The sequence below is a fragment of the Herpailurus yagouaroundi genome, unplaced genomic scaffold (genome assembly GCF_014898765.1).
Source record: "Herpailurus yagouaroundi ecotype Mexico unplaced genomic scaffold, PumYag 182, whole genome shotgun sequence".
NCBI lineage: Eukaryota > Metazoa > Chordata > Mammalia > Carnivora > Felidae > Herpailurus > Herpailurus yagouaroundi.
This window is the reverse complement of record NW_024412413.1, coordinates 6,948,002-6,973,894: the sequence shown is the minus strand read 5'-3', so window position 1 is coordinate 6,973,894 and position 25,893 is coordinate 6,948,002. Positions and strand designations below refer to the sequence as shown.

General features: G+C 53.0%; 2 protein-coding genes across 4 annotated transcripts in view; one reads left to right on the top strand and one right to left on the bottom strand.

Moving 5' to 3' along the window:
• Positions 1-15,207, top strand: part of LOC121040242 (uncharacterized) — an 18,289-nt gene extending 3,082 nt beyond the window's left edge. Inside the window, exons 2-10 of the mRNA XM_040490667.1 lie at positions 7,101-7,252; positions 9,061-9,099; positions 9,863-9,906; positions 10,391-10,467; positions 13,709-13,774; positions 13,915-13,953; positions 14,199-14,372; positions 14,668-14,710; positions 15,043-15,207. Coding sequence (XP_040346601.1) covers positions 7,140-7,252; positions 9,061-9,099; positions 9,863-9,906; positions 10,391-10,467; positions 13,709-13,774; positions 13,915-13,953; positions 14,199-14,372; positions 14,668-14,710; positions 15,043-15,164 — 717 coding nt within the window. The 5' untranslated portion in view covers positions 7,101-7,139 and the 3' untranslated portion in view covers positions 15,165-15,207. The remainder of the gene's footprint in view (positions 1-7,100; positions 7,253-9,060; positions 9,100-9,862; positions 9,907-10,390; positions 10,468-13,708; positions 13,775-13,914; positions 13,954-14,198; positions 14,373-14,667; positions 14,711-15,042) is intronic.
• A 1,484-nt stretch (positions 15,208-16,691) lies between these two features.
• Positions 16,692-21,335, bottom strand: CYP2D6 (cytochrome P450 family 2 subfamily D member 6). Of its 3 annotated transcripts, XM_040490666.1 has the most exons (10): positions 21,058-21,334; positions 19,949-20,120; positions 19,197-19,349; positions 18,943-19,103; positions 18,322-18,498; positions 18,018-18,159; positions 17,717-17,817; positions 17,573-17,629; positions 17,044-17,185; positions 16,692-16,944 (listed from the first exon to the last, which is right to left on the bottom strand). In XM_040490666.1, the coding sequence occupies exons 1-10, from the start codon at positions 21,244-21,246 to the stop codon at positions 16,766-16,768; spliced, it is 1,473 nt and encodes a 490-aa protein (XP_040346600.1). In that variant the 5' UTR covers positions 21,247-21,334; the 3' UTR covers positions 16,692-16,765. The 3 variants fall into 3 exon arrangements, with proteins under 3 accessions (XP_040346600.1, XP_040346598.1, XP_040346599.1); XM_040490664.1 differs by having other exon boundaries at positions 17,573-17,817; positions 21,058-21,335; XM_040490665.1 differs by lacking the exon at positions 17,573-17,629 and having other exon boundaries at positions 17,630-17,817; positions 21,058-21,333.
• Between the last annotated feature and the right edge of the window lie 4,558 nt (positions 21,336-25,893).

The window sequence follows — 25,893 nt, the reverse complement described above, 5'->3', positions numbered from 1 at the left end:
AGTACATGGAGGAGGGGGAGAGAGAGAAGGAGACACAGAAACCGAAGCAGGCCCCAGGCTCCGTGCTGTTAGCACAGAGCCTGATGCGAGGCTCGAACTTGTGAACCGTGAGATCATGACCTGAGCCAAAGTCTGACGCTTAACCGACTGAGCCACCCAAGTGCCCCCAAACATACTTTTTAAATACTTTGGTAGACTCTCTTTGAATGCTTTTATTTATTGTGGAGTGCTATTAGTCTATGTAGGGTCATGAAAACACACTGCTAATCAGGGTATGCTTGTGGTTAGACTTTGGGGCACCGGGGCTCCCCATTCCTGCTGGGTGTTAGTTACCAGCCATAAAGCACTTCTCTGGCCAAGAATTCTCACATTTGGGGCACCTGGGTGTCTCAGTGGGTTAAGTGTCAGCCTTCGGTTCAGGTCATGATCTCAGCGTCTGTGAGTTCAAGCCCCACATGGAGCTCCGTGCTAACAGCGAGGAGGCTGCTTTGGATCCTCTATCTCCCTCTCTCTCTGCCCCTCCCCCGTTCATGCTCTGTCTCTCTCTGTCCCAAAAATAAATAAACGTTGAAAAAAAAATAAATAAATAAACATTAAAAAAAAATTCTCACATTCATTGCTCTCACCTGGTGGTTAATCCATGTTTTTGTCTTTGCCACAGGTGAGGAGAGAGGAAGCCCATCAACTTTCTGCTTCACATGAATCCCCCGAGCAGTTATCCTAATAGGGTTCTGTCCTGCTCCCGAGATCTAGCATTTTAATGAACAGAGACCCCCAGAGACCTTCCACCTTTCACGGTGATGCTCCTGCCTATAATCTGTGCTTTGGTTTCCTCTGTCAACCTCATTCTGCCTGCCTTCCATTCTTGAGGGCTTCCTTATAGCTTCTAGTTTAACAGGGCCCCGCTCTTTGTTTTCCAGTACTATTACAGATTTATTTTCAGGTCTACTCTCTTTTACCTCTGTGGTTTGAGGCAGGAGAGAGGCAGTGTCCACAGGTGGCAGGCTGATGTCTGGGCCCAGTGGCCACGGAGAACCTTTCTGTTGTCCTGACACTGACAGCTTGGCTCAGCATAGAATTCTTGGGTCACAATCAATCATTTTCTCTCAGTACTCTGTAGAACGTCATCCACTCTCCTCTGACGTTCTGTATTGCGTGTGGTAATTGACGCATTCTGATTCTTTATTCTTTTTAGGTACTCTGGGGTTTTCCCCCTCTGCCTTAATGTTTGCTTTTCTTTCTCTCTCTCTTTCTTTCTTTTTCTTTCTTTCTTTCTCTCTCATTCTTTCTTTCTCTTCCTTCCTTCCTTCCTTCCTCCCTCCCTCCCTCCCTCCCTCCCTCTCTCTTTCTCTCTCTCTCTCTCTTTCTTTCTTTCTTTCTTTAGATTTTAAGCAGTGTCTACACCCAACATGGGGCTTGAACTCACAACCCTGAGATTAAGAGTCACATTCTCCAGGGCTCCTGGGTGGCTCAGTCCTTTAAGCATCTGACTTTGGCTCAGGTCATGACCTTACGGTTTGAGCCCCACATTGGGCTCTGTACTGACAGCTGGGAGCCTGGAGATTCTGTGTCTCCTTCTCTCTCTGCCCGTCCCTCCATCCCATCTCTTCCTATTCCTACCTCCATCCCCAGGCAACCACTGATGTGCTTTTCTGTCGTGAAAACTTACTTGCATTTTGCAAAATTTTATATAAATGGAATCATACAGTATGTATTCGTCTTTATTTGGCTTCTTTCACTCAACAAAATTATTTTGAGATTCGTCCTTATTGTTATGGGGATCAGTAGCCCATTCCTTTTATTGCTGAGTGTATTCTGTCATACAGATGTGCCGCCACAATTTGTTCATGGGTATTTGGGTTGTTTCCACTTTGGGGCTATTATAAATAAAGCTTTTATGAATATTTGTGTGTATGTCTTTGTACGGAATATGCTTTCTTTCTTGGGTAAATACCTAGAGGGGAATGGCTAGGTAATGTGGTAGGTCTATGTTTTTGTTCTTGGTTTTTTTATAATTTTTTTTAATGTTTATTTTTGAGAGAGAGAGGGAGCGAGCAGGGGAGGGGCAGAGAGAGACACAGAATCCAAAGCAGGCTCCAGGCTCTGTCAGCACAGAGCCAGACATGGGGCTCGAACTCACAAACTGTGAGATCATGACCTGAGCCAAAGCTGGGAGCTTAACCGACTGAGCCACTCAGGTGCCCCATGTGTTTTTATTTATTTTTTTTAATGTTTATTTATTTTTGAGAGAGACAGAGACAGGATGAAAGTGGGTTAGGGGCAGAGAGAGAGGGAGACACAGAATCCGAAGCAGGCTCCAGGCTCCGAGCTGTCAGCACAGAGCCAGATGTGGGGCTCGAACTCACAAACCTGAGATCATGACCTGAGCTGAAGTCGGGCGCTTAACTGACTGAGCCACCCAGGCGCCCCATGTGTTTTTATTTTTAAAGAAACTCCCAAACTCCAAAAAGTGGTTGCATCATTTTATATTCCTATCAGCAGTGGTTGAGAGTTTCAGTTACTCCACTTTTCATCAATGTTTTGTATGGTCAGTCTTTTTAATTTAAGAGAGTCTTTAGTAGGTGTGCAGTGATATCTTATTATGGTTTAATTTGCATTTTCTTTCCTAGTGACCGGTGATGTTGAGAGCCTTTTCATGTGCTTATTTCCCATCTATCTATCTTCTTTGGTGAAGTACCTATTTAAATCTTTTGCCCGTTTTAAAAATCACTTGTTTGTTTTCTTATTATTGAGTTTGAGAGTTCTTTATATATCCTAGACAGATTTCTTTATTAGATATATAATTTGCAAATATGTTCTCTGAGTCTGCGGCTTACCTTTCTATTCTCTTAATAGTGTCTTTAGAAGGGAAGATTTAGATTTTTATGAAGTCCAGGATATCAGTTTTTTTCTATTATGGATCATGATTTTGGTGTTATATTGAGAAATCTTTGCTTGATCCATAGTCACGAAGATTTTTTCCTATGTTTTCCTCTAGAAATTTTATAGTTTTAGGTTTTAGATTTAGGTCTATGATTAATTTTGAGTTATTTTTTGTACATGGTGTGAGATATGAATCAAAATCCTCTTTTTTCCTTATGAATATCCAGTTTCTCTAGGACCATTTTTATTGAAAAGACTCTTTCCTCCAGTGAATTACCTTTGCACCTTTGTCTAAAATCAATCGACAGTGTACGGACATTTATCTGGATTCTATTCTCTCCTGTCTCTCTTGACATCAACAACTTCATATTGTCTTGATTCCTAAACAACTTTTTTTTTTTTTTTATTGTTTGGCTATTTTAGGCCCTTCACATTTCCATTATGAACCTTAGATAAAGCATATTGATTTTAACAACGAAAAAAAGTTCTCTGGAACTTTTATTACAATTACACTGAATTTATACATCAGTTTGAGGGTGGAATTGACATCTTAACAATCTTGAATCCTCTGATCCATGACCGTGGTATATCTCTTCATTTATGTAGGTCTTTTTAAACTTCTTTTATCAGTGCCTTGTGGTGTTTACTGTACAGATCTTGCATACATCTTTTGCCACATTTTCCCCTATAAATTTCATATTTTTGATGGTATTATAAATGGTATAATTAAAAATATTTAAATTCCCAGTTGTTGCTATTATATAGAAATATAATTGATTTTTTTTTTCAACGTTTATTCATTTCTGGGACAGAGAGAGACAGAGCATGAACGGGGGAGGAGCAGAGAGAGAGGGAGACACAGAATCGGAAACAGGCTCCAGGCTCTGAGCCATCAGCCCAGAGCCCGACGCGGGGCTCGAACTCACGGACCGCGAGATCGTGACCTGGCTGAAGTCGGACGCTTAACCGACTGTGCCACCCAGGCGCCCCTATAATTGATTTTTAAATACACTTTATTTTTTAGAGCAGTTTTATGTTCACTGCAAATATAATTTATTTTTACATATTGATCTAGTATCCTTCAACCTTGCTAAACTATAGCAGTTTTTTGTATGATCCCATAGGACTTTATACACAATCATGTTGTCTGTAAAATAAAGATAGTTTTACTTCTTTTCCAATCTGATCGCCTTTCACATCTCTGTCTGTCTCTCCAGTTTTCTTTCTTTTTATGTTAAGCTTTGAAGTTCATTGGAAGGATTGGTCGTCTTTTATAATGGCTAACGCTGATTGTCAAATTTGAAAAACATTAGTTTAATCAATAAGCAACATTATACATTTGCAAGTGAAAGGCTTTGGTCTCATTTGCAATTTGCTACAGAAATTGATGGAGAAAATGTTACAGCTCTTTTATGAAATGGACACAAACAGTATTATAAGTTATATAAAGGGATGAATCATTGCAGTAATGCGGCTCTGACTCTAGAAATCTGTTACTCAAAGTATACAGTTTGACTTCAGGAAAAACAACTGGCAAGTGGTAATAAATCAGATTTGCAGACGTTAGGTTGGTTATTGGACTAGATTAGGCATGGTAAGGGATGTTTGATGGTATGCTTTCTCACTGACATCATTGCACCATTCAGGAGTAGGGTAGGTTTACAAATGGTGTAAGGGGCAATTACTTCTCCTTTTTCATTGAGTTCATTGTCTAAAACTTCCAGCACAATATTGTATAGAAATGATGAGGGCAGACATCCTTGCCTCATTCCTGAACTTAGGGGGAAAGTATTCAGTATTTTCCATTGAGTGTATTGTTAGCACTAAGTTTTTCATAGATGTCTTCCATCAAGTCAAGGATATTCTCAACTACTCCTAGTTTTCTGGAAGTTTTTCTTCAGGAACAGATGCTGATTTTTATCAAATGTTTTTTATGCACCTGTTGAGATAATCACATGATTTTTCTTTTTTATTTAGTTACTATGGTGAATTATGTTGATTGCTTTTTGAAGGTTGAGCCAACCTCGAATTCCTGAGGGTAAACTCCTTTGGTATTATGTATTATACTTTTCATATGTTGTTGGTTTCAAGTTGTAATTTGTTAATAATATTTACACCTATGTTTATGAGGGATGTTGTTCTGTAGTTTTCTTGTCTGGGTTTGTCTGGGTTTGATATCAGATAATGCTGCCCTCAATGTCTTCAATAGATGTATTATTCAGTGTTTGTATTTCTTCTTGTCTGAGATGAGGTATTTAGTGCCTTTTAAAGATTTTGTCTATTTCCTCTATGTTGTCCAATTTATTGGCATGACATGTTCATAATATTCCCTTATTATCATTTTGGTATCTATAGAATCTGCTTCATTGTCACCTTTATCATTCTTGATGTTAATCACTCATATCTTATTTTTTTCCTGGTTTAGTCTGTCTATAGAATTATGCATTTTATTCTCACAAAACAAGTTTTTGGTTTTATTGATTTTTTCCTATTGTTTTTCTGTTTTCGGTTTCAATTATTTTCACTTTAATCTTTTTTATTTCAATTCTTGGGCTTACTTTGGGCTTTATTTGCTCTTCCCTTTCCAGTTTCTTAAAGTAGAAACTGAGGCAATTCATTTGAGACATTTGTTATTTTCTTTTTTTTAAGTTTATTTATTTTTAAGAGACATAGAGCATGGAAGGGGCAGAGAGAGAAGGAGAGAGAATCCCAAGCAGGCTCTGTACTGTCAGCACAGAGCCCTATGTGGGGTTTGAATTCACAAACCATGAGATCATGACCTGAACTGAAGTTGGACATTTAACTGAGCCACCCAGGCACCCCATATTTGTTATTTCCTTTTTTAAATTTTTTTAAAATTTTATTTATTTATTTTGAGAGAGAGAGAGAGCGAGAGAGCAGAAGAGGGGCACAGAGAGTGGGAGAGAGAGAATCCCAAGTTGGCTCTGAGCTGTCAGCACAGAGCCCTATGCGGGGCTTGAACTCATGAACCAGGAGATCATGACCTGAGCCGAAACTGAGAGTCCAGCACTTAACTGACTGAGCCACCCAGGTGCCCCTGTTATTTTCTAATATAGATATTTTTAGTATTGTGAGTTTTTCTCAACTAGTACTTTAACTGCATTCCACACATTCTGATATTTTTTTCATTTTCATTCAGTTCAAAAAACATTTGAATTTTCTCTTAGATTTTTTATTTCACTTATATGTTATTTAAACGTGTGTTTAGTTTCTAAATATTTGGAGATTTTCCAGGGATCTTTCTGTTACAGATTTCTAATTTAATTCCATTGTGGTCAAAGAACATACATTTTTTTTTTTTTTTTTTTTTTTTTTAAGTAGGCCCCACACCCAATGTGCAGCATGAACTCACAACCCTGAGATCAGGAGTTGGATGCTCTCCTGACTGAGCCAGCCAGGCACGCCCCAGAAATGACTTTAATCTTTTAAATTTAGTGAGGCTTGTTTTATGGCTGCAAATGTGGTCATCTTGGTAAATATTTCATGTATATATGAAACTATTCCTCAGGGTCTTTTTTAAACGTTTTATTTATTATGGGGGGGGAGGGGCAGAGAGAGGGAGAGAAAGAGGGAGACAGGATCCCAAGCAGTCTCCGTGCTGTGAGCACAGAGCCCCACATGGGGCTCGATCTCATGAATTGTGAGATCATGACCTGAGCCGAAATCGAGAGTCAGATGCTTAACGGGCTGAGCCACCCACGTGCCCCTAAGCATTCCTCAGTTTTACTCATCCATACTTCTGTCATTAGTTACATTCATAGTAATTTGGGGAGGGTAAAAGTTACTGTCTTGAATCAGAATATGTCTATTTGGTGTTGTCAAGCTCCTCGAAGGCAGGCTCTATGTCCTGTTTGCCTTTCTATCCCCTCCACGTTTTTCCTGGCCCCAAACGGAGGCTCAGCAGACCCTGGTTGAATGAATGGATGAATGGATGACAGTCAGAAATGGTTAGGCTGTGTTCCTGTTTTTGATGCAGAAAACATCCTCTTGGGTTACGTGACAAGACTGAGCCTTACACACCTTTGTGTCTTTGAGTCCCTACAGGACTCGGCACGTAACTTGACACATCGTAGGGGCTCAGGCAGCGGTGGTGGCCTTGAATGGAACTGAAGAGACAGCTCCAAAGGTCCCACCTCTGACCTTTGTAGGAGGTTTAAAGCTGCCCTGAGGCAACTGACAAGCTGTTCTGGCCACAGGTGGAGAGGCTGTCCTGTCATAAAGCCCCCTGGGACGTGATGTCACACACAGACACCACTCTCCTTGCAAAAGGGAGGGGCCGCGCCCCAGCCCCCCACACTGAGCCGGGCTGCAGTGCCCTTCACGGGCTCGGTCCTGGAGCCAGAGGGAGGTGAGTGGGCTGCCTGGACACCGAAAGGGTCGAAGGGCACTCTGCAAATCGCTGACATCAAGGTGGGCCGCTGTGGTAAGGCGGCTCGAAGGACGGCCCTCAGTAACGCGCCGGAGCAGGTGGAAGTTGTCTTTGCGACTCTCAGCTCACCGTCCCCGCAGCCCTTCCTGCCTGGCCTTCTCCTTCTCCCTCTTCTCTCCCTCAGGACTCATTTACTCTCCTCTCTGCCCCCAAACCGCCTCTCAGAGAAAGCCTGATAACTTTGCTCACGCCAAGTTAGAAATGACTAGAAAGCTTCCTGCCGAACATGTTGCCGGCAGTTTTCTCAGAGAAGGTGACTCCGGACAAGGGAGGCACCGTAGTGACCTGCGGAGAGCTGAAGTCAGCCACGCCTGGAAAAGGCCCACTGGCTTTGGTGGCTCAGCGCTGTTGGTGACCTTGGCGAGAGAGGTTTTGGAGGTTTGCGGGGACAGGACCACGCTGAAGCAGCCGTGGACCGGGGGGAGGAGTGAAGATGCTCCCTGCAGACGGCCCGAGGGCTGGTATGAAGGATAGGGCGCCATTACAAAGGTAGCTGGGAAGGGATCTGGTTCAAGGGAGAAGGCCTTTTTCAAAAATTCTTTTTTTAATGTTTTTATTTATTTTTGAGACAGAGAGAGAGAGAGACAGAGCATGAGCAGGGGAGGGCCAGAGAGAGGATGAGACACAGAATCCGAAGCAGGCTCCAGGCTCTGAGCTGTCAGCACAGAGCTGGACGCAGGGCTCGAACTCACGGACTGTGAGATCACGACCTGAGCTGAAGTCGGACGCTTAACCGACTGAGCCACACAGGCGCCTCGAGAAGGCCTTTTTTTAATGGAACACATGAGTGATGTGTGAAATGCTGATTAGGAGCCAGTAGAGAAGGAAAGGCTGAATATACCAGTGAGAGAGGGGACCCCAAACACCCGGGCTGTGAGAAGACCGGATGGCGTGGAGCACACAGTGGGGCTGGGCCCAGAGAGTGGAGGGCAGCCGCGTTCCTGAGGATAAAATGGCCTGGGAGCAGAGAGGCGGCAGAGAGTTGAGGGAACGCCCATGTGGGGGTGTCTGTGTTCTTTGCTGAAAGTGGGGAAGGCAGAGTGGGGGTTGAGGTTTAAAGGGAGATTCTGAAATAGTCCCTGGTGAGAGTAGGGAGCTCCCTGGGAAGCAGAGGCTCCAGGCCACACTGGGTCCAGCTCACAGTGGAGACCTTGACTTCACAGTGGTGGTGGTTCGTATGGAATCGGCCACCGATGGTGGGATTTCAGTCAGGGTATTTTGAAGAGGCCAGGGATATCCCCAGGACTCCTAAATTATACTAGTAAATAATAGTGATTAAAAGCTACCAATACTTTTGAGTAGTTTCCGTTATGCAGCATTTCTGAAATAATTAGCCACCTACGTCTGGGGTCATTTTTAACCAAATGTTCAATAGAGCGATACCTTTTTCCTTACTCCTCTCCCAACCCCCTTCTCCCATCCCGATTCTCTGGGAGCTGCCTTTCCAGCTCTGAGGGTGTTGAAACTAGCTTTTGCTTGGGGCTCTGAGGTCTTGGGAGGAATCCCTGAGTGTTTTCCAAGCTCTCATCGCTAGCCCACTCCATCCTGAGTTTGGCTTCCGGCTGTGACCTGCAGGCCATCCCCGGGCTGAGCCCTGTGGGCAGATGTCCTTGCCATTCCCCCCACTGCCTCTGGCCCACTGCAGTCCCCACAAGCCACCAGGTAAAGGAACGCTGGGATCCCCGGTCTGCGTGACGCATTGACTGCTAACCATCTTTTCTTCTTAGACTGAAAATGGTGTTTGGACTATTCTGCCAGAGAGAGAGGTGAGGTTTCAGCGGGCCCTGTTCCAGGGCCTCCAATGACCAGGAAGGGGGACCCCCCCCCCCCCGCCCCCGGGTCTAAGAGGAAGGAAAATCGGGTTCTCTCTTCCCTTTTCCTTGACTGTTACAGTATCCCTGGAACTCAGGGTTGGGGTGGAGGGCCTGGTCTTGGCACGTGGGGGACATGCCTCTGTGTGTGTGTGTGTGTGTGTGTGTGTGTGTGTGCGTATGCTTGTGTGTGTGTGCGCGCGCTGGGAGCCAGTGTCCTGGCAGCATCAAGATGCTCTGCTTCTCCCAAGGGAGGGGTCCCAGAAGAGGAGGGTGAGTCACGGGGATACTATTTCTGATCTGGATTGTGGGATCTGTCCAGAGTAGGGGGAGCTTTGGAGGACTTCAGGGAGAAGAGCTGACCCAGCGCTGAATGAGCAACGATGAATGCCCAGCCAACGCTGGGTCCTTGCTCTCTGGCTGGGAAGGCAAGGTGGACCTGTGGAACAAGTACAAGAGGAAAGGAGAAGGGAGTGTGCTCCAGGCTCCAAGGCTGGCTGTCAGAGTTGGCAGAGGCACTGAGCCCTGCCTGCGGGGCAGCAGAAAGCCCAGGCTGGGCCCTGTTACGGCTGAAGGATTTATTATTCACCCACAGTGTCGGACACGCTCTGGTGGATGTGGTCCTGGGGTCTGGGTTGGGAGGAAAGCCGGTGCCCACCCACCAGCGAGGGCATGAGACAACACCCCAGCCTTACACTCAACTCTGCTTTCCTTCCAGGCTCTACAAGTCCCTGTACATAGTACAGGTCTTCGTTCTTGCAGGTAGGAGCCTGGGAGTGCGTGAGGGCAGGAGCTGGGAAGCTGGTTCCCGCCTCAGGGCCACCCCCACCTCCGACCGCCTACCGGGGCTCCTAAGGGCCCCTCGAGGGCCGCCCAGCTCCCAGGGACTGGCCGTGCAGCTCAGAGTCAAGGCTGCCCTTCTCCCCCTTTCTTCCCTTCCCTTCTTTCTGCCCTTCGTAGTTAAACTAGGATTTGAACCCACGTTTGCTTCTAAAACCCATGCCTCCACGCTCCCCAGAAAATCCAGGAACCAAAACCCATACAATCACAGCAGTGATCTTCCAATTTTTGCTTGCATACCTTTTGAGAAATCATACATCCTGCATACATGTTGCTGCCTACCATCTTTCATTATAAGTTCAGTTTAAAACGCTATGGTTTCTGGTATATTGTAAATACGGACATTTTAAAGTGATTACATCACTCTTTTAAATGTTTTAACTGGTCTTTCTCCACCCGCCCTCAGGAGTGGTGTACTACTATTTTCAGGAGTCTGTGGGGAAGCCAGTCCCGGACCATGAGATCGCTGGGGAATCCTCACAGGTAGGCACCTCGGGGGCCTAGAGGCTGGGATAGTCTCACTGTAGCCTGAACAGGGGTCACGCTCCTTGACCTCAATTGTTGACTGACCGTGTGTGTGTATGTGTGTGCATGCGAGGGCTCTGCAGAAATTTGCTGTGTTCCTGGCAAAGTGTTAAAACAGAGGCCCCCACCCCCCACGGGCTGGCTGGCTGGTCACCGCGTGCCTCTGTGGCAGTGGCCTCCACCATCCAAAAGGAACAGATGATCCCCCATTCATGTGAGTAGCCGTGGAATGTGGTTCAGCGCCCACGTGTGGATGAGGTGGTGGCGGGCAGGACACCTGCCTGGGGTTGCATACTCTCCTCCATGTCCCAGATCCGAGAACCTATGGCCGAAGCCCCTGCCCCCAGCCCTGTGTCAGAAGAACACAAATGGATGCTGGACGCTCACCCAGGGCCATGTGCTAGGTTACGTGCTGTCCATCTGTTATGTCATTTGAGCCTCACGGCAACCCAGCAGCTCACACTTTACACAGATGGGAAACAGGCCCCCAGAGGGACTAGATCCAGGTTGCCCAAGTGATAGTACAGAGCTACATACCTGATCTCTGGGGGCCTCCTTTTTCTGCACAGCGCTGTTGGGAAGAGGAGAATCCCATAGAAACAAGGTTATCGGTGGCCCAGAAACTCTGAGAAGTATGTGCTACACCTTCTGGGGGTGACCATTCAGAGGTGGGGAGACCCTAAGAAGGCCCATGTTGGCAGGTGCCTTGGAGACCACTGAATCCAACTTCACCTCCTTTCTTTGTTGTTGCTGATTCTTAAAGCAACCGGTCAAATTTCCATTTAAAAATTTGTCACAGCACCTGGCGGCTCATAGGGTTAAGCTTCCAACTGTTGATTTCGGCTCAGGCCGTGATCTCGTGATTTGTGAGATGGAGCCCGAAGTCAGGGCAGTGTAGAGCCTGCTTGGGATTCTCTCTGTCCCTCTTTCTCTGCCCCTCCTCCACTCGCTCTCTCTCTCTCTCTCTCTCTCTCTCTCAAAAATAAAAATAAACATTAGCCAATGAATTCCTACAGTGGAAGCTGAGGATGTAGCTCTCGTAACAACTGCACATTTACTGCCCCTCCAGCACTTCACCTCCCCCAGCCTTCCAGTGTAGACAGCTATAGCCTTGTTTTGGGGTTGTAAAATTTTTAATTTGAGTAATGACATTTTCGCTTGTTAAAATCCTTTAAGTAACATTGCTGTTTTGCTGTATTTATATCATTTTGGCTTTTAAGCCCCCCACCACGGCAGTGGGGTCTTTTTTCTTTTTCTTTTGTTTTAATTTTTTAAATGTTTATTTTGAGAGAGAGAGAGAGAGAGACAGATCATAAGTGGGGGAGGGGCAGAGAGAGAAACACACACACACAATACAAAGCAGGCTCCGGGCTCTGAGCTGTGCGGTGCTCTAACTCACGAACGGTGAGCTCATGACCCGAGCCAAAGTTGGAGGCTTAACCTACTGGGCCACCCAGGCGCCCCAGTGGGCCCTTTTTTGACAGGCATACACAGCTGTGTAAGCAGCACCACAACCCAAACCAGAACAGTTCCATCCCTTCTGACAGTCCCTCCGTACTCACGGGCAGCCAGTCCTTCCCCACTGCCCCCGCCCCGACCCAGTGAAGAGTTTTCCGTTCCCATACTGCTGCCTTGGCAAGATTGTCCCGGAAGTGGAGGCATCCCCGATGTGGCTGCGCTTCTGGTCCCTCGCTGCGCTGGGTGCGCCTGAGGCCTGTCTGGGCGCATGCGCAGCAGTAGTTTGTGCCTTGCAGCGGAGCAGGCGTCCTTCGTGGGGATGGATCAGAGTTTGTCCACAAACCACTTGAGCTATTTGGGTGTTTCTAGTTTGGGACAGTGACAAATAAAACCGCACTAAATATTTGTCTACAAGTTTTGTGTCGACATCGGTTCTCCTTCCGCTTCGGTAAACACCTGGCCCCGGGAGTGGGGCGTGTGGTTAAGTGTGCGTTTAGTCCCGCAAGAAAACCGGGACTTTTCCAGAGCGGTTGCTGCCGTTCTGCGCTCACACCAGCCCCGAATGCGAGATTCCCGTTGTCCCACATCCTCCCCAGCACTTGCCATTGGTTTTTAGCCATGCCAGTGGGTGTATATCAGAATTTTTATTAGACCGATATTGAGGGTTTACATTTTTAAACTATGAAAAATAATATTCCTAGCGGAGCCAGGAATAGTATACCGTGGCCGCTCTTCGTGTGTGATTTTGGTCTTGCCTCTTTTTTAGTTTTCTACCTACAACTTATCCAAGCTGTCTGCCAAAAAATCAGTCTCCTTGCAATACATTTAGAAAAATTAGGTGCTTTATCAATATGATGGTTTTCGTGGAGCCATAGCTCATGGAGCCCTCCCTCCTCCTGTTTCCATATGGACAGGACACCCTTCACGATGTTCACCGCTGAGCTGTCCCGGGACCTCTCTTTCTCATGGGTCTGGGGAGCACTCCACTTCTCCCATGTTGGGGAGCCCACATCACTCCTTCATTTGGGTGGGACCCAACCTCTAGGAGAACCCCTGCTTCCCGAGGGGGGCGTCTTTAGATCTCACATATCTGTAACAGTCTTAATTCATATTCGACCAAGAGTTTGGATAGACACAGAATTCTAGACTAGAAGTATTTTTCTCATAGGGTTTGAAGATCCTCATTGTCTCCTGGCTTCAACGACTTTCAAAGGAAAGTCTGATGAAAGTTGAATTCCTGAAACAGACTTTTTTTCTTTGTATTTCTGGAAGTCTGGGGGTTCCTTGTCCTCAGTGCTCTCAAATGTATTGATGGAAGGCTCTGGGGGTGGGTCTCCATCATCCCTTGTCCTAGGTACTTGGTGATTCCTTCTCTTCTGGAAACTCCTGTCCCTCCCCTTTGGGAAATTGTCTTGATAAAAAAGGGGTGTATTCATTTGGTATCTCTCCCCTGCCACCTCGGTCTGTGGTCTCTGTTCCCTCTCTCAGAAAGATCTGTGATTTAGCTGTGGGAGCTCCTGATCTCCTCTCTGTTCTTTCTGGGGGAAAAAAAAAATTTTTTTTTCCAACTTTACCTTCTACACTTGGATTGGATTTTTCATTCCCATTATTATATCATATTTTTGTGGTAGTTTTTAGGTGTCTGTGCATGTGGACATCGACAGTGGATTAGTGTGTAGCTGAGGTGGCCCTTAGACGTCACCTCAGCCTTGCCTCCCCCCTCTCCCTCCTTGTCACGCAGCCCGTAGGGGAGACCTTAAGGCCAGTGTGGGGGCTGATGGATAAGTGCTACCCTGTGACCACTCAGGTAAGGGCTGGGGACCCCTCTTCCCCTGGAATGGGGTGGCTGTCCTGGGCGTCCTTGGTAGGTTCAGTGAGAGGATGGGCCAGGCAGGGAAGGACTCCCAGCCCCTCGCAGCTGTGAGTCACTTCTGTTTGCTTCTGTAGAGACGCAGAGTCAGGAGTGGGAAGAAGCAAGCCTCCGAGGTAAGTGAGGCTGGCTCCTGTCAGAGCTCCATGAGGCGCAGAGACACCCCAGCTCGTGGCAGGGGAATCCCAGGGGCAGTGGCACCCCCCCCGCCGCCCCCCAGGAAACTCACCACTCACTGAGCAGGGAAGGACTTCCTTGGAAAGGCAAAGAAGTACACACGCTCCGGGTGTAGAGAACGGGGAGGGAGGAGGCATTCTGAGGGCCTTTCTGCCCACCTCTACCCTCCTGACCCTCCCTGCAGGCCACGACCCCCGAGGCAACTGGAGGACTGAGTGATGCTGCGAAGGAGGATCCTGACATCTTGGCTCAGCGTGAGGGGGAGGGGAGGGCCCCAGAGGCGGAAGCAGCCAGCTCCATTCCCGCCAGGAGGGAGACGGCTGAGGAGGAAGAGGTGGCAGGGATCCCAGACTGGGAGGTAAGGAACAGCCCCAGCGTGGGCCCCACTGAGAAGCCCCAGAGCCCGGCAGGGTGGGGGCCGTGAGGGAGAGGGCAGTACTGGGGGGATGGGGCACCCCGAAGACCACTGGGCCGAACCGCCGTCCCAGTGGCGCAAAGAGCCGTGGGGAGCTGAGAGGCCGCACTCCTGGTGTGAGCGGAGCGGGTCTGAACCCTGCCTCTCCTGACTCCCTGTGAAGTGAGGCCTTAGTTTCCCCATTTGTGTAGGGTAGAACCTGTCTCATCCCACCACTGTGTCCTTTCTTTCTTCCCAGGAAAATAAAAAGGTCCGTAAGGAGATCGCAATATACCCTTCTGGTAAGATGGCAGGCCCCACCCTGATGCAGGACTGCCTCCCTCCCTGATCGCAGCGACCCTGCAGAGGTCACAGATCACTCCTCTCAGACCTCCTGCCCTGGGTGGGGAGGGGAGGGAAGAAGCCCAGGTGTCCAGATGCCGCATCCCCCCTAATGTCTCCCCTGCCTCCTGCTTCCTTCCTGGTAGCCGGGAACTTGGAGCCACTCCCCTCGGGCTGGGGGAACGGCCAGCCTTTCCTGAGCCTGTCCCCCCCAGCATCAGAGGGCGCCCTGGCTCTGGGGAAAGGTCCTCCCAGCAACGGACCCACAGGCATGCCTGTTTGTACTTTCTAGAGGCCTCTGAGGTGGCGAGTGAGGAGGAAAGCCCCGGGGCCTGGGTCCCCCAGCTCCTGAGGAGGCTCTGGCTGGGCTGGTTCCCAGCCCCCGACACCCGGAAGACACAGAACCACGAATGACAAAGTATCCAATAAATCCACAGTTACTGCTTCTGCAGACCCAGCTGCCTCCTTTCAGAGGCTTCGTGTCGTCAAAAACCCAGTGAGACCCTGTCCACAGTCCCTGTCCTGACAAGCTGCAGGAACACCACCTCCTGCCACTGAGCCCTGACACGACGGCGGATACTCTCAGTGCCAGGGGACAGACCAAGTCCCCTGAGTGCTGAGAGCCGGGCGGCTCCATGTCATGAAGGCATTTAGAAGGTGCTGGTGGGACCTCTGTCAGGGATGCTGTTGGGTGTGCGTGTCCTCTGGTAAAAGAAGCCTGGGGGAGGGGGCGCTTCTGACCTGAGTGTCTGTGGTCCCCAGGCTGTTCCCTAAATGCACCAAGGGGGTCTGCACAAGACTTGGCGAAGCATCCCATTGTCAGAAAGCCTCAGGTGCTCCCCAGGTGTGTAGTCCAGAACCCTCCGGTTGTGGGGGTGGGCACGGAGGGGGGACAGCAGTCCTGCTCCTGGCTACGGCTCCAGGCTAACAGGGTCACAGCTCGAGAAGTCAGAGCAGGAAGACAGGACCCGGCAGCCATCTGATGCCAGCAGCTCATTGGCTGAAGGGGAAACAAGCCCGGGGCAGGGGAGGGACTGGCCCAGGGTCACACAGTATCCTGGCAGAGCAAGGATGAAAGCCAGGTGTCCTCCTCCAGGGTCTCCACATGGCCTCCTCGTCCTCTGACCATTCCACTGTCACATGGGGCCAAGGTTGACCCCCGTCCCTAGGGCGTGCCTGTGGCCCACAGGTCTCCCTGCCTACCCCTGGCCAAGTCTCCCAAGAGCTCAGCCTGAGCCAGCCGCTCAGAGGACCGTGCCCTGGGCTGGAGCCAAATGAGTGTCTTCCTGCTCCAGCCCGGCCACGAATGGCAAGTCCTGAGCAGGTGCCTGAACGCGAGCATTTCCGAGGGGCTCGGAAACGGGGCCCATCCTAGTTTGGGGTGACTGAAAGGCTCAGGGAGGTGGCTCACTCCTGGACGGCCATTAGGCTTCGCAGGGAAAGCTCTGGCACCTGAGGACCGAGCCCCAGGTGTCAACCTGGCACATCCCTCCTGGCCCTCCCTGAGCACCTCACCTTCGGGGCTGTCGTAGATGAAGTGGGGCATAAGGGCTGAAGGTGCTGCCGAGCTGCTGGCCTGTGGTGTGGGGTGGGCGGTGTTGGACCTGAGGTGGGGGTGTCCAGGCCGAGTGGGGTCCTCCCCACCCCCCCCACCCCCCCCGGGCCTGGGTGAGATCTCTCAGCAGCTTGTTCTCGCTCTTCCTGGCACGGGCCGGGGCCTTAGACATTGTCACTGACCAGAGTGGCCGATATCGGGTCTCTGGGTGAGTAGGGGGTAAGCCTGTCATCTTCTGGCCCTCGGTATACCCGGCTCTCAAATGGGATCGAACGCAAGGTAAGGACGGATAAGGCAGGGGTAGGGGCTGGCCCTGGGGAGGCTGCTGAGGCCCCCATCACCGCCAGGGGCTGGTCAGGGGGCCCGAGGGGACTCAGAAGCCAGGATGGAACCGCCAAATTGGTTTATTGCATATCAGGGCCCCTGCTGAGGAGCCAGTCGGGGGGGCTGGTTCCTCCTCCTAGCGGGGCACGGCACAGAGCTGGTAGGGGGGTGGGATCATCAGGAAGGAAAAGACACCGTGGTCGCTGGGCCGGGGTTGCCCCACAGGCACGGAAAAGCTGAAGCGCTGTAGCAGACAGGTGAAGAAGAGGAAGAACTCCATGCGGGCCAGGGGCTCCCCGAGGCATATGCGGCGGCCTGCGGGTGGGTATGGGGGTGCTCAGTGAGCCGGGGGGCCTGGGCTCCACCCTCCGAGACTCCCTTGGGAGGGGTCAGTGAGTTGGGCACCGCAGGTACCTGCAGAGAAGGGCATGAAGGCCTCCTGCTTGACGAATTGGCCCTGGGCATCCAGGAAGTGCTCGGGGTGGAAACGGAAGGGCTTCTTCCAGACCGTCTTGTCCTTCAGCACTGACGATAGGTTGGTGATAAGTGTTGTCCCCTGGCAGGAGACGCCTGGCATGGGTGGGGTCTAGGCTATGGGACGCCCAGACCCCTGCCACCGAACATGCATGGGTGCACGCTCTGCCTGGCACACACGGGACTCTTTCAAGTAACCCCGTGGCCCAAGAAGCTTCTCAGCACCTCCTTTGTCCCCATGGCAGGCCGAGTGACTCACCACCCACGGGGGTCCACGCTGCCACCTGTCCCTGTGCACAGGCTCCTCCAAAACCCCGTGCAACATTTCAGTCTGTCTTCCCCACCTGACTTGGGGGCTCTGAAGAGAGAGGCCGGCCCTGCCTCTGCTCCCATCCCCCACATCCACCTAGGCTGGGATAGTCGGTGCTTGCAGAAATGAGGATTGGGTGCCTTGGGTCCCCGCCCTTACCTGGCATTGGCCATGCTGAGTGGTGCTGAGCATGGGTGCAGAAGGCTGCAGACCTACCTTGGGGATGAGAAAGCCCTGTACTTCAATGTCTCGGGATGTCATGTGGGGCACGCCCAGTGGGGCGAGGTCCCCAAAGCGCTGCACCTCATGCATCACGGCCATGGTGAAGGGCATGCGGGTCTGGTCCGCCATCGCTGGTCGCTGCACCGGCCCTAACACTTCATCTATCTCCCGTTGGACGCGTCCTAGACAGACAAGCATCCCCACAGTGGTCAGAACAGTGGTCAGAACCCTGAGGTCTGGGCTCCGACCTCTGCCTGACTCTATGGAGGGGCCCAGGGCCCAGCTTCCGCTCAGAGCTTCGGGGGGCTAGAGCAAGCTTAAGGGGCCCCAGCTGGTTCCTCTCCTCCCTCATCCATCCATCCGGGCCCCAGGCTGAACTCACGCTGCACGTCCGGGTGCAAGATCATGAGCAGGAGGGCCCAGGCCAGCGTGGCTGAGGTGGACACCATCCCAGCAAGAAACAGGTCGGCTGTCACCATGAGCATGTTCTCATCATTGAAGCTGCTCTCGGGGTTCCCCCTAGCCTGGGCCGTGCCAAGAGGGTGAGCTCGGCCAGAGGGAAGAAGCCCCCAGATGGCCTCCCACCCTGCCCCCGTCACTGATCACTGGGTGATGTCCAGGCCCCACCTTCCTGGGCCTGGGGTCATGGGATTCTCAAACCACCACCACTGTCCCCGACACCTCACCTTTTCTATTTCATCCAGGAAGGCGTCAGTCAGGTCTCGGGGTGGCTGGGTTGGGTCCCGGGTGATCCTGTGCTCCTGGACTAGTTCATTCAGGAGGGTCATTAAGGCCTTCTGGCTTGAGAAGACCTTGTCAGCCAGTCCCGGGATGCGCAGGAGCACAGGGATGGAGTTCAGGGCCTGGGAGGGCCACAGATGGGGGACCTTCCTGCGCTCAGTGTTCACTTCGATCAGCCAGGTCCCTGCCACCTCCCGGGTGTCCCCACCATTGCAGTGGCTCCTCCCTAAGTTCGGGCCTTGATCCTCTTTCCTGGCTCGGGGCCCAGGAGGACAAATCTAAGCCCTAGATCTCATGGGCTCTAGTGGCTTCCAATGAAGCAGGTACAGATTCCTTCCTGGGCCCTCTCCAGGGCTCCTGGACCCTGGGCCCGCCTCCCCGGCTCCGGGTCTGCGACCTCCCCACCTTCTCCAGACCCTTTGTCTTGGAATGCCTTTTCTCCCAGGCCCCTCCGTACTCCTCCTCCCCCTCCTCCCCCACGCCCTCCTCCGGGAGGCGCGTTTTAGGGCGGAGGCCGCCTGCACGCAGCTCGCCCTGCAGGGCTCCTTGGCGCCCCCGCCCCGCACCTCACGCGCGAAGCCGCTGTCCTCCTTCAGTCCCTTCAGTGCTCCGTCTATCAGCTTGTGGAGGCGCGGGTCGTCGTACTCGAAGCGGCGCCCGTAGGTGAGGGAAGCGATCACATTGCTCACAGCTTTATTCAGAAGCGCCCTGGGGCTAAAAGGGCGTCCTGAGAGGGGACGGTGCGGGTCAGGGGGTCTCCTCCATCTCTTCCCCAGCCCCTCCGTCCCTGTCTCCTGTGCCCCTCAGCCTCCAAACGCACCGGCATGGTCGGCGAAGGCTGCACAGAGGCACGAGGCCTCCTCGGTCACCCGCTGCTCCAGTGACTTCTTGCCCAGGCCGAAGTTGCGCAGGGTGGACAAGGCGAAGCGCCGCTGCTCGCGCCACTCGCGCCCGTAGCGCGCCATGAACACCCCTGGGGCGGGGCGGGGCGGGGCGGGGCGGGGCGGTGGGCGTGGTTTGACGGGCCCGCCCGGGGCACTCGGCCCCGCCCCTTCGCAAGGCCCCGCCCCTGCCCCGTTCACAGGCCCGGCCCCCTGCCCGCCCTCATAAACCTTGCCCCCCACGCCCACTAAATCGCGCCCACTTTGACACCCACTTGCCGCTGGGGACTGGTCTCTCTGCCTGCCCGCCAGCTCTCCTCTGCTGGGGGCAGGTGTTGGCATCACTCTGCCCACCTTGACCCCCCTGCCCAGTCGGGAAAAGTCCTGGTCCGCCCCCTGCCTCGCCCATACTGTCTTCCTTCCCCCTCATTCCCGCCTACCCAGACGTCCTTTTCTTGACCGGTTCGGCCCTGGGCCCGCCCCTTCTCGGTCAGGCCCCGCCCTCATCCGCCTCTATCAGGCCCCGGCACTTGGCACCAGATCCCTTCCTCCACCTGCGGCCACTCCAAATTCTTTGACTCTTCCCTGCACTGCATGTTCACGATCCTGCCTCCACTTAGCCCTGCCGGGTCTTGAGTCACTGCCGGCCCAGTCCCCTCCGGACCTCGGTCTGCCCCCCTTCTCCGCTTGCCTTGGGAGCGCGGCCCGAACCCCAGGTGCTCGTAGATCGGCATAGGTGGGCGGTCGGCAGTGTCCTCGCTGTGATAGACCAATGCCTCGCGCACGGCCTCCAGGCCGTTGAGCACGACCACGGGCGTCCAGGCCAGCTGCAGGCTGAACACGTCCCCGAAGCGGCGCCGCAGCTGCAGGCCGAGGTTTGAGGGCGTTTGTCAAGCCCGGTTCCGCCCCCCCACTCCCACCCCCAGCAGGCTGCGGCCCCGGTCTCATGGCGCTAGCCTTGGGGCACCCCTAGGCCTCCGGCAGCACGCTGGTGCAAGGGCGATATCTGGCCTAGTGACTCTGGGTTAGGGTCTACGGAGGAGGAGCTCACGCTGGATCAGACCTCTCAGCTAGGACTTTGCAAAGGTCACCAAAATTGTCAGTAGGCCAAGTTAGGATCCCATTCTACAGGTGAAGAAACTGAAGTTTATAGAGGTGAGCACTGAGACCCAAGAAACCACAGCAGCAAAAGAGTAGAAACCACCGTCCCCGTAATTATGTCACCCTCGGTTTCCCGATTTAAATGGGGCTCCTATCTGACTTCAGCTCAGGTCATGATCTCACTGTTTGTGAGCTCCAGCCCCAATTCGAGTGAGCCCTGCTTCTCGCTCTGCCCCTTGTGGGACTCTCTCTCCCTCTCTGCCCTTTGCTCACTTGTGCCTTCTCTCAATAAATAAAATAGGAAATAACACAAAATAAAATAATAAAGTAATTTTTAAAATGGGGCTCATGACCAGACTCCATCCCCGATTCTCAAGACCTTTCCTCCTGCTGTGATCAGAAGGGACCCAGGTCACATAATTTAAGTGCTGCCCAACTGGATCCCAAACCCACTGCCAAGCCCACACCCCACTCCAGGCCTTTGCCCTCTTTGACCTTTGATTGGAAAATCCCAATCGTCCTTCGGGCCCTGCGCGGAGGCCGGCCGCAGTCGGCCTCTCACCCCTGCCTCCAGCGCTCGGCCCATCTCCTTGTGCTCTCCTCGTGCGGCCTGTGGCTTCACCCCCCACCCGCCATCCGCCACCGCTAGGCGGGGGGCCCCCATCCCCCTCTGCTGCTCCCGCCTCCCGCCTTCCTCACCCGGTCGAAGTAGAAGAGCGTGTCCTGGAAGTCCATCTGCAGCAGGTTGCCCAGCAGCGGCAGCGGCATGGGGCCTGGCGGGAAGCGGGCAGCCCAGAATCTGCGCCTGTGCAGAAGGTCCACCAGGAGCAGGAAGAGGGCCACGGCTATGGCCAGGGGCCCCAGAGCATCCCCGGTCAGCAGTCCCATGGCCGCCTCAGTGCGTGCTGGGCTCCTCCGGCACGCCAGGTACCTAGGACCAGGCCAGATGGGACGCTCAGCACATTTTGCAAGCCCAGCCAGCGCGGGCCCTCTTTCTAAAGGGACCCGAGGCCGGCCTTTGCCCTCTGCCCTGAGTCAACGTGTCAGGGGGACCGTGCTGCCAGCGGACACGAGGAGGAGCCGAGGAAGGTCAGGTGCAGGGGTGACCGCCGAAGTCCTGTCCCTCTTGGACTCTCGGGTGCTTCCCCAGGGTAGTGGGGTGAGATTAGTGGAGAGACGAGAAGCCCACCCCTCAGCCTGACTCTGCAGCTCTGTTAGAGGCTCCGAGGAAAAGCCGGGGGTCATTGGACTTGATTCTGCCACCCACCCGTCGTATTAGGCTCGTACCCCTTAGTGTGGTCCCCGCCTCGTCCCCAGAACACACCCTTGTCTTCCCATATGTTACCTGCCCCCTCCCAAGTTTATTACTGGCACTTGCCCAGTGCCCTAGGGAGGTCACAGTGATCAGAGTGTCTGTGGTGACGGGGATGACGTTCTTGGTGTCCCCTTCACACTAGTTCACTCAACACACAGAGAAACCCACAATCACGAACCACTCACACATTCAGACGCTACCCACGTGTTCACACACTGACCCGCAATCCCAGCACACATTTACACACCCACAAAACCACGCACCACTTACACACACACATACACACACACACACACACACACTCAGACCCAGCACCAAGTCACCCTAGTTCCCGGTAGCTGCCCGGACCCCCCCCTGCCTCCTGCCTCTGCCCGCAGTGGTGCTGTGGCTCCTCGCCTGGTAGGCGGGCCCAGCGTCCTCAGTTCTGGCCTGATCTTGGCCTGTTGAGTTTACATCTGGGGGTGGGGAGGCAGCTGGGTTGTTTTCAGAGCTTCCTACTCACCCTGACCGCCAGTTCAATGGCCTGGAGACGCCTTCCTAAGTTTGTTACAAATTCGTCCTTGGACCTCCTGGCTCTTGCGGCCACCCGAGTGATGAATGTCCTTCATGCCTGCCCCACTTTCCGGCGTGGGCACTTTCCCTTGTTGACTGAGCTGCCGCTGAGCTCAGGGCGTGAGGGTGGCTTAGACCCGAGAGGTACCTCTGTCCTCTGAGGAGGAGGCCTGCTTCCTCCTCCTCCTCCTCATTTGTCCTTGAACATCAGCCGCTCAAACTCATTCTGGAAGACGAGGGGATGGAAATCCAGTGGGACGCAATTTCTTTCCGCCCTCACAGGCGTCCCCTGCTGAGGACCCCAGGGAGTGAATTCTCAGGCCTCCCCTTGTGCCAGCGCCTTCCCCGCCTCCCCCTCCCCGCCCCCCCAGGCCAGGTCCCCCGTGGCTCCAGTCCCAAGCCTTCCAGTCCTGACTCCGAGGTCCCTCCAGGAAAGATGCAAACCTGTGTGCCACCCGCACCAGGCTGGAGTCGTGCCAACCAGATCCTTCCTCTTGCTCAGCCTCTCTGCCCCTCCGCGTAAGGCCTGGGTGACTACACCATGCCCGGCCTCACGCTCCCTCTCCAACAATGGAAGCGGCGGGAATTGAAGCTGAATTGTTACATCAGTGAGGCTGGTGGGAACTCTGAGGCCAAAACCTGCTCAGATGAGAAGGTAGTAGACCCATCTGAGAAGGGTGGGAAGGGGCATTTCCCGGGCAGGGTCAGGCCCCTTCACCCGTCCCAGGGGTGTGTGAGGCACACTCTCATTCTGGAAACAGCTGGAGTATTCTCTCTCCCAGCTGAAGCAGGGCCTGGGGGAGGCATCCCTTACCCCCACCCCATCGCTCCCGTTCTCCCCCTGCTTCGCCTTCCCACTGTAAGAGGACCAGGATCTTCCCGAGCGCCCTCTGACATCCCTGGCTCAGACACGCCATTCAGAGGTGGCAACCCCGGGGCCATATGGCTTCCAATGTTCGCAATTCCTGCTTGGCTTGTGGAAGCTGCTTCCTTCCCGAATTCCCACACCCCTACTCTCCTGCTGGGCCCAGGACCTAGTTTTTTGGGGCCCAGCTGGGCCTTCCCTGCATCTCGCCATGGCCAAGTACTTGATGGGCTTGGATTCTGTCCCACCCACACCGGAAGTACTATGTGCTGGGTACTGGGTGCTGGGCTAAGTACTGGCAACATGGTGGGAAGCAGATGGTGGGCCCTGCTCCAAGGTGCTCAGGACCCGGAGGAGGCCAGGCCGGCAGCGTGGGGACTGCTTTCAGGGTCATGGGGACACTGCCCCAGGCTGGAGCAGGACTTTCTGGAGGACCCTGGAGCACTGCAAAGTCTTGTGCGTGGTGGGGGTGGGGCAGCCGGAGGGAGGCGGCTGGAGGTGGCAGCTTTGCAAGTCTGGCTGAGGTCTAGACTGTGTGAAATTGCGGTCTTGGCTTCCAGGAGGCAGGGAGACCACTTCTAAGGCCACTCGATAGAGCAGGAGGGCGAGACCCTAGGCACCCTGGGGGCGGGGTGGGGGGGTGGGGGTGGGGCTCTGATCTGCTTCAGCTGCGCGCTCCTGTTCAGCGAGTGGCGACTCTCTACCTGGACCGCCGGTCAGGTGGTGTTAGCACGGGGAACGTGAGGGTCCGAGTGTCCGGTCACGCAGTGGCCTTAGATAAACTATCTCTACCCCTTCTTTTGATGCATCGTGCCCACTGGGGGGTTGCGAAGGGCAGTGGCCTGTTGTCCAGGGCGGGTGGCCTCGTGAGGCCTGTGGCCTTCTGTAGTCATTGTGCAATCATAGCTTCGTGTGCCAGGCGCTGCTGTTCACGTGCCCTCTCCGCGGCCCCTAAGGCTGGTGGCTTCCAGTTCGTGGTAGGAGATCAAAGTCATCGAGCAGCATTGGGGTCCGTTTCAAAGTGCATGCTCTGAGTTACCGTTCCACACTGGACAAAAACTTCAAGGGCCAGCACTTGAGTTCCTGGGACTTACTCACAGACACACTCAGGGCCGCCCCCACCCCCAGTCAGGCGGTGAGGCTGCCCAGGAGAAGCGGAGATGGGAGTGAGCGCTTTGCAGGGACCACATGTGTCACTGGAGTTCGCCTGCCCTGGGAGGGATGGCACCAACACGGCGCGGACCGGGAACCGCCCACCCCCGGCACCCCTGGGAGGGAGCTTCGGCACCCAGCCAGGGCGCTGGGAACGTTGGTGGCATTTTGGTAGCCGTGACCCCTCTCCCTCCCTGCGGCATGGCGGCGCCCACAGAGGAAACCCCCCAAAATTCCTGGGGACAGAAAGAGGCAGAAGGTTAAAGCGGACCCTGCGTGCAGCTTGCCGGGCACATCGGCCTGGATCTCGCACCTGTCAATGCGAATATACTCAACACTGCACACTGGTTAAGATGGTAAATATTTTATCCGCAATTTTAAACTTATGAAAAAAAATCCATGTTATCACCATTGCATACCTATTAGAATGGCCAAAATCCAGCACACTGACAACACCAAATACCGTTAAAGGTGTGGGGCAAAAGGAACTTCCATAAGCGGCCGCTGAGAACGCAAAATGGCGCGGCCACTGTGCAAGGTGGCTGGTGGTCCCTTACAAAACGAAACCTTCTTACCATGTGATCCAGCAAGATCCTCGATATCGACCCAAAGGAGTTGAGAACGGATGTCCACACAAAAACCTGCACACAGGTATTCACAGCAGCTTTATTCATGATTGCCCAAACTGGGAACAAGCAAGCGTCTCTTGGCAGGTGAGTGAACTGTGGTACATCTGGACAATGGAATATTCCTTAGCACTAAATGAGCTATCAAGCCATGAAAAGCCGTGGAGGAACCTTGAATGCGTTTTCACTGAGTGAAGGAAGCCAATCTGACAAGGCTACATACTGTATGATTCCAACCATATGACATTCTGGAAAAGGCAAAACTATGGAGACAGTAAAAAGATCAGTGGTTGCCAGGGGCTGGGAGGAGGGAGGACAGGCAGAGCACAGAAGATCTTCAGGGCGGTGAGACTACTCTGAGACCGGAACGGTGGACACGTGTCATTACACCTCTAGTCCAAACCCCACGGAGTGTGCAACACCAAGAACGCACCCAAATGTCAACTACGGGCTCTGGGTGACAACGATGGGTCTATGTAGTAGGATCACCGGTTGTAACAAATGCACCGCTTGGCTGGGGTAGGCTGTGTGTGGGGGGACCGGGAACACACGGGCACGTTCTGTAACTTCTGCTCAATACTGCTATGAACTTAAAATGCAGGAGGTGAGGCTTCCTGCAGAAGCTGGAAAGCCGGAGCCAGGAGCGGAGTGTGGAGCGCAGCCACGCCCCGGGGAAACGGTCATTTCAGAAGCCAGTTTGAGGAAAGTCCTAGAATCATCCCATGTGCCTCGCTCAAGTATCATCGGCAAGTCAAAAGGGGACAGAAGAATAAAAGCAAAATGACAAAGAATCATTTGCCACTGGGAAAATATTTTCCTCAAGACACATATTTTTCAAGGTTTGTGGTTTAGCCCCTGACACCTGAAATCTATCAATTTCATCTGAACCGTGTTAACGCCAAGTCAAGACCAGACGGAAAGCCGCGCGGCTCAAAAAGCCGTCATTTCCATGCAGGTCCCACAGCCCGCCCAGCACACCCACCCACGCCTCCGTCCCGGTGAGCGAAATGAGAAATGGGCCGCAC

Excerpts from the sequence above, each read along its gene's own strand:
- CYP2D6 (XM_040490664.1), bottom strand. The coding sequence starts at position 21,246 with ATGGGACTGCTGACCGGGGATGCTCTGGGGCCCCTGGCCATAGCCGTG. Across the intron at positions 20,121-21,057 it reads CGCTCTTCTACTTCGACCGG|CTGCGGCGCCGCTTCGGGGA; the intron begins GTGAGGAAGGCG and ends CTCGGCCTGCAG. Across the intron at positions 18,160-18,321 it reads TCCTGGATGAAATAGAAAAG|GCTAGGGGGAACCCCGAGAG; the intron begins GTGAGGTGTCGG and ends GGCACGGCCCAG.